This window comes from Calliphora vicina, chromosome 1 (assembly GCF_958450345.1).
Source record: "Calliphora vicina chromosome 1, idCalVici1.1, whole genome shotgun sequence".
NCBI lineage: Eukaryota > Metazoa > Arthropoda > Insecta > Diptera > Calliphoridae > Calliphora > Calliphora vicina.
The window spans coordinates 41,469,139-41,483,676 of NC_088780.1; the positions used below are offsets into that span (position 1 = coordinate 41,469,139).

The window sequence follows — 14,538 nt, forward strand, 5'->3', positions numbered from 1 at the left end:
ATGATCTATTTTAACTTCTTTCTGCAGACATTTTTCATATTATTCATTTCGGTGGATTTTGCATTACATATGTGACAATCCGGATGAAGTTTCCACTATTGTATGTATTGTTTTCTGATCATTTTTGAATTTTTTGGAAGTTTACTGTTCAATTTTCTTCCTATAAAATGTATCTTCGTAGACGGACAATTTAATTGAGTCTTTTTTTAATTGGAACCTGATAGGACTGTAGTAGCGAGTGGACGATGGGCGTGCATTTTTCCAAATTACCTTGGTAATTTGAGCCTCATCTGCTTTTGTTACCTAACATCCAAACTATTATTCCAACTTTCTGTTTGTACTCGCTGTGTCTCGAACTGTCATCAAACCTCCATTTTCCTATTAATATAAGATCATATTAGAGTAGATGTATGCTCCCATAGACTTTGAAGTTCAATTTCATCGTTACAATTCACTGACAGTTATTTGGTCTGGGTAACTTTTCTTTTTTCTTTCAAAATGTCGTATAAAGCTTCTTATTGTAAAATATTGATGTTTTGTTAAACATTCTTCAGTAACATTTGCTTGAAATATCGATGTATTCTTTTGTAGGCACTGTGGTTCCAAATCAAAATCTAGGTGGACAAAATTATTTCGCGCTCTTTTTATAGAGAATTAGTGTCTCCGATTCCAAAAAAAATGTTTAAAAGATAAACTTTTTTTCAAGTTACAGACATATAAAATCGATATATTAAAATCGTTAATAATAAAAAAATACGTTTTCATGTGTTTCTGAAACAAATTTTTTACCATATTTCAAGTTACAGTAGGGTCTAGATATCTATATATATAAAATACAAAAAATGTTTCTACCTATGTCCGTTATAGACTCTGAGACCATCCAACCGATTAACTACAAACTGGTATCATTGGATCATTGGATTTTCGAATTTTCTCATACAAACATTTTTCATCTTATATATAAAAAGAAGTGTACATTTTGATGTCAACACAAACTGCAAAAACGGGTCCACCGATTTCAACCAAAATTTCAGGGTACGTTGGGGATGGTCTGTAGATGGTTTATGTGAAGTTTGCACGAAATCGGCATAGTTGTTCCGGAGATATGGCTGGACCGATTTTTATCAAATTTTCAGTGAATCTTCAGATTTTTAATTTTCGGTCTGTAGGAGGAGGGGCGTGGTAAAATCTAATTTTTACACTATACCGCTAATGACACTGACTGGCGAAACAATGAAATATAAATCGATTGACACAGTAATGAACGAAGAACAAGCCTCAATTATGCTACTGAAGCATTGAAGGTTGGATCACAGATAATGTTTCTCCGCAACATAAACGCCCCAAAATTATGCAACGGAACACGATTGACCATCAAAAACCGTTCACCAAATTTAATTGAGGCAACAATCATCGGGGGCAGATTAAAATGCGAAGACGTAATGATTTCACGCATACCAAAGATTTCCAACGACAAAGCATAGGGCCAATCATTGACTATTGCTGGCTTACATTTGGAAAATTCATGTTTTGTATGTGGTTTGCTCCCGAGTAAATAAAAAAAAAGAAACGTATATCCCCTGTCCTTAAGATGAATTCATAAATATAATATCCCATTTGCCTTAATCATTTTTTAAGGGCATATCATGCCACTGTACTTATAGATATCTGCTACAACTTTGTGAAATGACCACCTCAGTCTTTCGGGTGCGATGTCAGGTCGGGGAGTCCGTGCTTTTTTTTTCGACACTGTATATTCAAATCGAGATGCAATATAAAACGAAATTATTGTAAGGGCCAGCAACGCGGACCGGGTTCAGCTAGTCTATATATATAAAAATGGATGTATGTCCGAATGAACTCAAAAACGTCTGGACCGATTTTAATGAAATTTTCAGGGAATCTTCAGAATAGCCTAGCGGGTAAAACCCTAAAGTCAGATTTTTGATTTTCGGACTGTAGACGTAGGGTGTGGCAAAATCAAATTTTTACATTATACCGCTAATGCCATCTATATATGGGGCATTTCATGTCAAGTGAACCAACTTTTGAAATCGATGTCTTCCGATCGGGATGAAATTTGCACCAAGGTTAGCTCTATTGGATAGTAACTCAGACACAATTTTTCAACAACATCGGTCGAGAACTCTCTGAGTTATAGGGGGTAAAATTTTGACAATTTGGTCAAACAGGGGTTTTTTCTTATCCATGTAACTTATTACCTATTGTTCTTAGCAAAATGTGTCCCAAATAGTATAGATAGCTATTTCTTCGATCTTTCGAAAAAAAATATTTAAAAAAAAAAATAAAAAATTTTTAATATTTTTTTTCCGAAATCAAAAACTTTTTTGACTTTTTTTTAAAATACGTCCTTTTTTTTTTTTTTTTTTTTTTTTTTTTTCTTAAAATAAAGTTTAGATATTTTCCTTGAACACCTACTTGGTCGCTTAGTGGGATGCGAGTGGGATATCTATCAAAATAAATATTTTGTAACTCAAAACATAAAATTTTTAATTTTTTTTACAAAATCAAAAACTTTGTTGATTTTTTTTTTTCAAAATGGACCCTTTTTTAATCTTTTTTTTTAGGTCAAACAAAAGCTTAGATATTATCCTTGAAGACCCTTTTGGTCGCTTAGTGGGATGCGAGTGGGATATCTATCAAAATAAATATTTTTTAACGCAAGACTTACAATTTTTGACTTTTTTTTTTGCAAATACGATTTTTTTTTCCAAATGGGCCCTTTTTTTAAATTTTTTTTTGTAGTCAAAAGAAAGCTTAGGTCCATTCCTTTAAGATATTTTTAGTCCCTTAGTGGGATGCGAGTGGGATATCTATCAAAATAAATATTTTGTAACGCAAGACATACAATTTTTTAATTTTTTTTTGCAAAATCAAAATTTTGTTCCAATATGGGCCCTTTTTTAATTTTTTTTTTTGCTCAAAAGAAAGCCTAGGTCCATTCCTTTAAGATATTTTTAGTCCCTTAGTGGGATGCGAGTGGGATATCTATCAAAATAAATGTTTTAACACAAAAATTGTATGTCTTGAGTTACAAAATATTTATTTTGATAGATATCCCACTCGCATCCCACTAAGGGACTAAAAATATCTTAAAGGAATGGACCTAAGCTTTCTTTTGACTACAAAAAAAATTTAAAAAAAGGGCCCATTTGGAAAAAAAATCGTATTTGCAAAAAAAAAAGTCAAAAATTGTAAGTCTTGAGTTAAAAAATATTTATTTTGATAGATATCCCACTCGCATCCCACTAAGCGACCAAAAGGGTCTTCAAGGATAATATCTAAGCTTTTGTTTGACCTAAAAAAAAAGATTAAAAAAGGGTCCATTTTGAAAAAAAAGTCAACAAAGTTTTTGATTTTGCAAAAAAAGTCAAAAATTTTATGTTTTGAGTTACAAAATATTTATTTTGATAGATATCCCACTCGCATCCCACTAAGCGACCAAGTAGGTGTTCAAGGAAAATATCTAAACTTTATTTTAAGAAAAAAAAAAAAAAGGACGCATTTTAAAAAAAAGTCAAAAAAGTTTTTGATTTCGGAAAAAAAATATTAAAAATTTTTTATTTTTTTTTTTAAATATTTTTTTTCGAAAGATCGAAGAAATAGCTATCTATACTATTTGGGACACATTTTGCTAAGAACAATAGGTAATAAGTTACATGGATAAGAAAAAACCCCTGTTTGACCAAATTGTCAAAATTTTACCCCCTATAACTCAGAGAGTTCTCGACCGATGTTGTTGAAAAATTGTGTCTGAGTTACTATCCAATAGAGCTAACCTTGGTGCAAATTTCATCCCGATCGGAAGACATCGATTTCAAAAGTTGGTTCACTTGACATGAAATGCCCCATATATAAAAAACCCCTGGACCGATTTTGATGAAATTTTCAGAGAATCTTCAGAATAGCCCAGCGGGTAACACTGTCAGATTTTTAATATTCGGTCTGTGGGCGGAGGGGCGTGTAAAAATCAAATTTTTACATTATACCGCTAATGCCATATATTTCATAAAAATGGATGTGTGTATGCATTAGAGTGCTCCAAAAAAATAAAATTGCGAATTTTGACCGTCCCCCCCTCTAGAATTGTTCTATGTATTGTAGAAACACATTGTGTAAAATATTAGGATGATAGGATAACGTTAACTGGTGGCGCAACGACGCTGAAGTTTTGAGGTGCATTTACAAGGGAAAAATATGCAATTTTTTCAGTTTTTGTAAAAATTTTGCCATTAAATAATGACTTTTACAATTTAATTTAAAAGAATCGAAATGTGTACGTAATTGTCGTTATAATAAGATATAAAAGACAAAAATTGGTGAAAAAATGTTAAAGTTATTAAAAAATCGCCAGGCCATTAACGTGTCTCAGGCCACTAGAACAAGAAATTTATGAACAAAATTAACATATTTTGAGAAATATTAAAATAAAAGCTTATTTTTACTTAAAATATATCCATATTTACTTGTATATGAGTTTTTGTCCTCGTAGGATACCGTTAACCTATTCGCAGGTATGACCAAAAAAATTAAATTTTTTTAACGGCAGTTTCAAAACTCCAATTTCAAATTTTTAAAAATTTTGTTAAACAAATTTCAGAATTTTTTGATCATCACATGGGGATTTATTAACAACATAATAGGGAATTAAAATGTGAAAAAAGTATGTCAATACCTCCTATAGTTTTTCCGTACCTGCGATATAAATTTTGCGATTTTCGAGAAAAACTAATTTTTTGGCCATATTTTGGGGAATGACCAGAATTTTCTTACTGTAATGATTTTTAAGTAAAAGCTACTCAGAATAATATAGTCCAGGTAATTTTAAATATAGTCTGAAAGTTTTACTAAAATCGGAAAACTTTAACCCTTAAATCGTGAAGGTCAAAAGTTAATTTTTTCAATATTTGGAATTTCTCATGGAAAGATAGCGAAATATTATATATTTTTGGGCCGATTTTGATGAGGTACAGGACGGCCTGTACCTCGAAAGTTTTTTTCGTCCATACAATCTTGGAGCACTCTAGTATGCATGTTCCGTATGGACTCAAAAAAAGCTGGACCGATTTTGATAAAATTTTCACGGAATCTTCAGAAAAACCTTTTGGGTAATATTAGGTGCATGAATAAGAAATTTCCATATGAAATCTACTTTTAATCAAAAAATTATGATGTTAACAAGCTCGATGACCAAATACAATAGAAAGTGTCTGGCGAAACAATCAAATATAAATCGATTGACACAGTAATGAACGAAGAACAGGTCGTCAATTGTACTACTTAATTTTTTAATTCATTGGAACCAGCCGAAATGCCACCAAATGCGCTTTTGGCGAGAAAACGAAATGTCCAATTGAAAACCCCATTTTTATTGGAGGACAGAAGATTGTCAGATTCCGAAAAAACGTTTTTCCAAATTCTGAAGATACCGATTTTTATAATTTTGTCCACCTAGAATTTGATTTGGAACTACAGTGGTAAGGTAGCAAATCGCAAATCATCAGCAGCAGCAGACATCTATTTTAGCTATTACTGCAATCCGAAACTTATTCTAGGACGTCGACGATCTTGATTTAAGTCAGATGATTGTGAGCTTAATAAAATCGACTCCTTTTGGACAAGCCAAGCAGAATATGTATTTTCAATTCTTGTTTTCATATGATTGCATTTTTTCTTAAATTCTGAATTTTTTTGCAATTATAATTTAAGCTTTTTTCTAATTGACTTTCTTTAAATATGTAGAATTCATTTTTAATATAGTTCTTCACGATATCCTTCACCTTTCGAGCTTTTTCAACGTTTGTGAATGCGAAAGTTTGCAATTATAAGATGTGCCTATTGCAAATTAATAAAGTAAAAATTTTAAAAGTCCGTAGAAAGGAAAAAAACAATAACAGAGCAACGTGAACATAAATAAATTAATACAACACCCCACAAAAATTCAAAGTTGGGCATCAAAATCAACGAGGCAAATGAGTGGCAAAATTATGCAGCTGATATTTCCAATTTTAGTATCTTGGAATATTAACTAATAAACCAAAAAATTCCATTGGAGATTTCGGGTGGAGCACAACTAAAACTCTAGTTGAAATTGAAATTTATGGACGAACACTAACAACAAATAAATATTAATTTTATAAAAAATACACGAGAAGCTAAACACATTGTAATTATCTTAATATTAAGTTAATACCTTCCAATTCAATATTAATTTTTATTTATTTCAAAACATTTTTTTATATGGTTTTAATTCTCCACTTTTCACACTGCTGAAACCAACTATCAACATGATCTCTCTTTTGAAGCTACTCTTAAAGAGTATAGTTGGAGTAAAACAAAAACAACTATAAATTTTAAAATCTTGTTTTTATAAGAAATAGTTATGCCACATTTGGAGACAAACTTTTGACTTTGATTTTTTTTATTGTTGGCCAATGGGATCAGCAGTGTGGAATGTTGCAAACAAAATTAGAAACTATACAAATTGATCAACAGTATACATCCCCTTATATTAGTTGAAAAATAATGCCAGTTTTTAATATTTTTTACAGGGAATTTTTGGGGATATGCCAAAGGGTGCGTGCCTTTTTAAGTTTAGCGATATACATATAACAGTGGTTAACTAAATAAATTGTACATTGTATGACGAATAAATACATTTCCTTACTTTTTTTCTCAAATACAAACTGAAAAACTTTTGGATTTCCATTGTGTTGAAGCTCATAAATTTTCATTAAGAAAACATATGAAAAACTGGCACACCCCTGAATATTGTTGACACAAAAACTCATCATTTAAGCATTAAGTTTAGTAGTATATTAAACAACTAAGTAAAATATTATTTATATCTCATAAATGACATATAAATAAATATTGTTTTTGTTTTTTCCATTTACAGGTGAATCCTCAGCATCAGCAGTTACTTCATCAGCACCCGTTACCACAAAAACCTACTCAGCATGCAGTCTGGTTTTAATATTCAGTTTAATTATGATTGGTGGCCATAGGACATGACATGCTTAGATAGTACGTAACCACAACATAAATTTATACAAATAAAAATAACAACAACATCTAAAAAATAAATAATAATAATAATAAATAATATTAAAAAAAACAAAAACAAAATGAAAAAAGAGCAACAGACAAACAAAAAAAATATCTGCCAACACAACAGAATAAATGAATAATAACACACTTTAATTAATATAATTCAACCAACAAAAAAAATCAACAAAAATATGATATGGAAAAAAATAATAATTACAAAATAAACAAAAAACCACAATATAAAATTAAACTAAGTTTAATAAAGTTTTATTAGTATTTTAAAAAAACTAAATGAATAAAAACATAAAATAACGATTTTTTTTTACTAAACTATTTAACAAATTGTTTATTTAAAAATAGAAATATTTTCACATTTTTGTTAACTTGTTGGTGTTATTCTATTTTTATTTTAATTCATTTCAATATATTCTAGTAATTTAATTAGTTTGTTTGTAATTTAAATAAAAATTAGTTGGCCATTTACGAAATTTAATTTTCCTATTATTCATGACTAGGGCAAGTTTTTCTAGCAAATAACTTTAAAAGTAAGCTTGAGCATATTTCGCAAGTCGACTACAATTTCTTTAAAGAAGTATTACTTATGAGGTTTTACCCATCGAATATTGGTTGTAGGCCCCATCATTTATAAGTATTTTTGCTCTATAAGAAACTTAAAGACCATTTAACTATTGTATATTCGTCGGTTTGTCTGTCTTTTGAAGGCAAGAATATTTTTTGTCATGCCATTTTCTTGGGAAGATTTTTTAAAAAAAGTAAACGACCTGGTAGATAATTTAAATATTTAATCCTCAGCTCAATCTTGTGTGGAAACTACACAAAATTAAACAAAATGTAGAAGCTATGTTCATGAATTTTCTTGACTTTGCCTGCAACATCAATTTAGCACAGAAAGCATACTTATTTATTCAAAAATGTTGTTTACTTATGTCGACAAATTTAAAAAGTTATATTGCCTTTTGTGTGCATTTTCACGCATTTGTAATTTGCATGTATTTTGCTCTAGAAACAGAATTGTTTGTCGGCAAATGAGCTGTTTCCGTATTATGTAAGCGTACTGTTAAACGAAATATGTTGGAGATAAACTCATTTGATGACTAACAGACATTGATGGGGGTAGTGCACTAATTTTGCAGTTTGCACTAATACTTAGTGATAGTGCAAAATTAGTGAAATCATTTTGTTCATATTTAGTGCTGAGTTGAAAATTAGCAGCCTCACAGCAGTGAGTTAAAAAATTTTGCACTCAAAATTAAATTAGTTGATTTAAAAAACTGCAATCATCACTTTATTGCACCTTTTTTGTATGCCCTAATTTGAGTGCAACTTCAAATTGTGCACTAAATTTTTAAGTTCAAAATGGTTTAAGTTTATATCTGTACACTAATTTAAAACTTAAGAGTAATATTTCATTAAAAATAACTAAAAATATTTAAAATTTTTATTTTTCGAATTTGGATTCAACAATTTCATGACTACTCATTTTTGAAAATTTAGTGCCTTTTTTTGATTGCAGGTTAAAATTTTGCACTAATTAATTGTAGTGCAGATTTTTGCACTAAATCTTCGTTTAGTGATAGTTAAAAAATTATCACTATCACTATTTTTTTAGTGCTAGTTAAGAAATAAGCATTATCACTAAAGCTGATAAAAAATAGTGCAAACTAAATTTTTTGCAATTTTAGTGAGTGATAGTACAATGCTGATTTCAATCAACATTTAGTGCACTACTCCCAACTATGCTAACAGACAAAAAATATATAAACATAAATAGGTTGATGGTGGTAAAACATGATGAGTTGGACCACAAAAAATATTATGTTACTAGCAAAATCCATAGGTATACCGTATGTGTTAAAAACAACACACTAGGGTAAACAAGTTTTTTTAGTGTGAGATGAAAACAATGATTTTGTAAACTTTCCTCGAAAATTTCTAAAAAACAATATTCATCCAAAGACAACTCAACTCATTCAATTGGTGATGATGCTATTAATAACACTGTGTAGGTGAAAAAACTGTCAAGCGGGGCAACCAGAGGGTTTCTAAAACGACTACGAAGAATAAAAAACTTTTAAGCTTTACTTAAAGGTAATTTTATTACGGAATTTCGGTTTTTTTTCAATTTATTCAATAAACTAAACCGTTTTTGAGTAACGCGAATATATGTTGTGCAACCTCCTCTATTTTTAAAATAACGTTATATCTCGAAAATACGAGCTAACCTAAAAAAAAAACGTTTAGCACGTCTGAATTCAGCATACCCGAATTAGTTTAAGCCGCTGGAAAAAAGTGTCAATTTCGTGCACAGTGCAATTATTTTAATTATTTTTTGTTACATTCAAATGTTTCAGCATTCGTAAGATTTGAATTTACAGCCATATGTGCAGTAAATTGTTGCCAACTAAAAAAGCAATTTGAAAGCTTAGAGTTAGTAAAAATGGAGCTTAACAGCAGTGTTCACTGTTGAACAATATTGAAGATAATGAAAGCTTTCTAGAAAAATCAGCAAAGAACCACATTTTCACCTCGATGGATTTGTAATTCGAAAATGAATCTGGACAAGCAGTGATTGTTACTGATGCTCGATCAATGATAGAAATATTGGTGTGAATTTATGATTTTCAATATTTGGTGTGGATCTTTGAAAAATGTGATATCGTAATCCGATAACTAAATTTAATAATGATTCTAAAACTGCATCCTGGTCGTGTCCTCACTCGTCACAATGACCAGAATTAACCACCTAGATCTTATAATTTAAAGCCATTGGATTTATGTTTGTGCTGTTATTTGAAAATATATGACAACAAGCCCACAATATCGCATGCATAAAAGGAGGAAATTAAACACTTCATCAACGAAATTCGGGTATATTTATTCACAATGGCCGATAAATCTGCATAAATTGAAAAGTGGTAGAATATCAATTTATTTGAAATAAATAAAATTCTGATAAAAAAAACTCCGTACAGGCCAGAAAAGCCATGGCGGTTTGCCAGATATCCTATTCTTTACATAATCATATCTGTGACCATTATAATTCAAAAAAAAAAAAACATAAAAATCTGAAGGAAAAACACTTTTTTATATTTAATTCAAATCTTTCGTAAACTTTTAGACACCCTGTATTGAATTCCATTATTAAAAATTGAGTAACTTTATGAAACTGTAATTTTTTTGCGTAAAGCTGTTTAAATATAAAAAATTAAAAATAAAAATTTTATTTACTTGGGGTCAAAATTTACTAAAATTTGTTTTCGGGTCCTTTTGCTCTCAAGATCAAACAGTGTTAAGATTCATAAAAATTCATAAACAAATACTTAACATCTCTCTGTATTTTAATGAAGAATCCAAAATATTGAAAAAAATTTAACTGAATCGTCAGTATATTGCTATGAGCGCTCATTTTATGATTGGTTTTTTATTAAAACTGAGCAACAATATAAAATGTTTGCATATTGAAATTAAGTAAATTAGAATAATTTTTGACTTTTATTAGAAAAACTTCATACATTTTTCAAATTCGTTTAACATGGATTTGAAATATTAAAATTTATGTTTTGAAATGTTTTCTGAAAATGCATTTCTATAATTCAGGGATGATATATTATTTTTATGCAAATTGACTCAAAGAGTTGACTGATATATGAAATGTTTTAACTGGAATTGTGTTTCTCAAAAAAATCTAATAAAAAAACTAATTAATAATCAAAATTCCTAGAAAAAAATGTTTACACGAATAAAAAATAGCCTGATTCACAATTTCGAATGAAAGATTTCGTTCGCATTCTAAGCTAAAGGGAGCTGATTTTGGTTTCGCTAACTAACGAATCAGTTTTATTTCGCTTAGAATGCGAACAAATCCTTTCATTCGATATTGTGACACCTTATAAAATATACAATCGACAAGAACTTAACAAAGCTATGATCTAAAATATGAATCTTTTCATGTTTTCAGAATAACTGGAAATTTGTAAAATGTTAGATATTGCGACGTACTATAATTGGTAATTTTCCACCATATACACCCGAAGTATAAATATTAAAACAAAATTATGGTGTGATAATATCAGATCATACAATGATCATACGTGATCATAAAAATGTCGCATGTTATTATAATATGATAAAATAAACACATATTTCGTTCTATGTTTTACATTTCAAAGTACTTTTGATTCGTGTTGAGTTTTTCACCTGAAAGAAAACTGCCGATTGTTGTGCAACAGTGCAAACATTTATTAAATTATTTTCTTATGAAAATGTTGTTGACAAAGAATATTTTCACAGACATTTGTTTTACATAAGTGGTATGAATTTCGTTTCACTGGTTTCAATTCTTAAGAAATATAATTTTAATAATTTTTTCATATATTTCTTTATTGATACAAATTATTTGAATTATTTTGAGTTGCTTAAAAATTTCTTGTAACCAATTTCATTATTAATGTTTTTCAGGTACAATGAAGAAACGTAATTTTGTGTGATTTCTAGATAAACATTTAGCAATATTAATTGAATCATTTACATTTGTTTTCTAACGAAAGAAAATTTCAAAATAAACAAAAAGTCTGTTCAATAACGAAAATTCGTTAGGAATTGTTAATGGAAAAGCCTTCTTAAAAATTTGAGAGAGAAATTTTGTTTGCATATTTTTACTATTAATTATTCGAATTCTAAAAATTATCCAGTAAGAAATGTTACAGTTGTTTGTGTTTATGTTATTGTCTGCCAGGTTTCTTGTGTGCTTTTTTTTAAATAAAATTTTAATATTTACATTGCAGTATAAAATTTAGGTACCTCTAATTATTTGGAAGCATTATTTCTTATTTATAACCAACATTTTTAAAAATATGAATGATAATGTCTGATTTTTCGACCTTTTTTATTATTAATTTTGTTTATTTTTATTTAAGCTTGAGGTCACTTTTTTTATAAATAATTATATTTATTTATTTTCAATATTTCGCTACTCTTTGTGTAGCATCATCAGGAAAATAGTTTAATAAATTAATTATAATAACAAATTGTTTTTTTCAATATTTCAATAAAATTGTCAAAATGAAAAAATTTTAAATATTATACAAACAAAAATATTCAAAAAATATTTAGAACAAAAAATATTTAACTTCTGTTTCCGTTTTTATAAACTAAGTGTCTGTAGTTTTGAGCAACATTATCTGTATCTGCCTTAAAATTAATTCTTAGATTTGTTGGTACATTTATAATTTGTAACATTTCTAACATATAACGACGTTTATAATTATTTTCTGTATTCAAAACTAATATATTTTCAAAGTCAGGATAGTGATTCAAATTAGCACAATGTGATGATAATGCTGTTTTTTGTGATGAAATGTCTCTGTATTTTTGATCTGATTTGTGTCCTGCTATTCTAGTTTTAAGTTTATTTTTTGTTGTACCTATATAAACTTTATTACATGTTTCATTATTGTTTCCATTGCATGGAATCTTATAAACTACATTCGACATATCTAACTTATGTATTCTATCTTTTGTTTTGCTAAATAATTTTCCTACTGTATTATGCATTTTATGAGCCATTTTATAATTCTTTTTATCAAATATATTTGATCTTTCTAATCTTTCTGATAAACCAGGTACATAAGTTAATGATTTATAGATCCTTGGTTCAGGAACTGTGTCTGTATTTTGTTCTTGATTTTTGTATTGTCTTATTAATTTACAAATAATGTCTGTTGGGAAATTATTATCATCTAATATATTCTTAATTATTTCAATATTTTTCTTGTGGAATGTAGAGTCACTTATTGTTAGAATTCTATCTATAAGATTTTTAGCTGTATTAATTATAATTCTTTTAGGATGATTAGAATAGTAATTAATTATTCTTCCTGAAGAAGTTGGTTTTTGGTACCAATCTATTAAAATACAGTTTTTCTTTCTTATTACCAAAGTATCTAAATAAGAAAGCATTGATTTGTTTTCTTTTTCTATTGTGAACTTAATGTCAGGATGAAATGCATTAAATTTCATTAAAACATTTTCTATTTCATTATCTGAAATTATACAGAATAAATCATCCACATATTTTGTCAATATCTTAGGTTTAATAGTCAATTGTTCAATGCATTGGTCAAGTAATGTTTCCATAACAATATCTGCTATAATTGGGGAAGCTGGAGATCCCATTGGAAGTCCTTTTTGTTGTGAATATATCTTATTGTTACATTGAAAATAACGGTTATCAATAATACAAAATTTAAGAATTCATAAAAATAGATCTTTATTCATATTTGTGTGTTCTCCTATTATGTTCCACTTTTCATCAATAATTTGTATAGCTAAGTCTACAGGTATACTAGGGAACAAAGATACTACATCAAATGAAACTAATCTGTCATTATTAGAAAGTTTAATTTTACCTATCTTATCCTTGAATTCTAATGAGTTCCTTACATTATATTTAGAATTTATAGTAAACTTTTTAAGAATACTAGTAATATATTTACAAAGTTCATATGAAGGAGAGTTAATACAATTACAAATTGGTCTTAAAGGAAATTCTTCTTTATGAATTTTTGGTAATCCGTATAATCTTGGAGCTATAGCTACATTTGTTTTAAATTTGTTTTTCTCTAAAGGTGTTATTATTTTTAATTTGAAAAGTTCATCAACAATATTATTATTCAACTTTTGTAGTTTATTAGTAGGATCTTTATTCAACATTTGATAAGTTGTGGAATCACCTACAATATTATTTATTCTAGAATTGTAATCTGATTTCTTCATAGCTACTGTAGTATTACCCTTATCTGCATTTAAAATCATAATATTTTTGTTAATTTTTAAATACTTCTGAGTATAGTTTACTTTATCAAGTAAGAATTTATCCCTATTTGATAATCTCATCTTGTTAGTATGGTTATCAATAATTGTCGTAAATTTTGATCTAGCTATCTCCTGTTCTTCTTTATTATTTAGAGTCTGTATGAAGTCTTCTCCATCTGCTATTATTCTAGTTATTGGAAACTGTTGTTTTTCAATTGGTAATGCATGTTTTTGTCCTAGAGATAGTATCCATTGTACGTCTGTCGGAATATCTTGGTCAGATTTGTTAACAAACCATTTTCTATTAAATTTAATTCCCAACTCCTCATTTTGTAAATTAACAAGACAATCAAATTTCTTCTTATGTACCTGTTTAATTTTCTCTCTAAATGTATCTGCTATCCTATCTTGATATTTTAAAAAAGTGTTCATTTCTGTATTAGTCAACAGTTTTCTTAAATTAATTTTGATGTATATTAATTCATTTTCAGCTATCTTCAATAGTTTGTGTTTCTTTTTTATTTCCAGATTAAGTATCTTGCATTGTAGCACTTGAATATGTCTCGAGATTGTTTGTTGGATTGATTTCACAGCATTATCATGGAAGATATCAAGAATATTTTTAGTTGAGTT

At 28.4% G+C, this 14,538-nt stretch overlaps 1 protein-coding gene across 1 annotated transcript in view; it reads left to right on the forward strand.

Moving 5' to 3' along the window:
* dpr11 (defective proboscis extension response 11) overlaps positions 1-7,096 on the forward strand; it is a 172,194-nt gene extending 165,098 nt beyond the window's left edge. Inside the window, exon 9 of the mRNA XM_065515723.1 lies at positions 6,920-7,096. Coding sequence (XP_065371795.1) covers positions 6,920-7,035 — 116 coding nt within the window. The 3' untranslated portion in view covers positions 7,036-7,096. The remainder of the gene's footprint in view (positions 1-6,919) is intronic.
* The last annotated feature ends 7,442 nt before the right edge of the window (positions 7,097-14,538 follow it).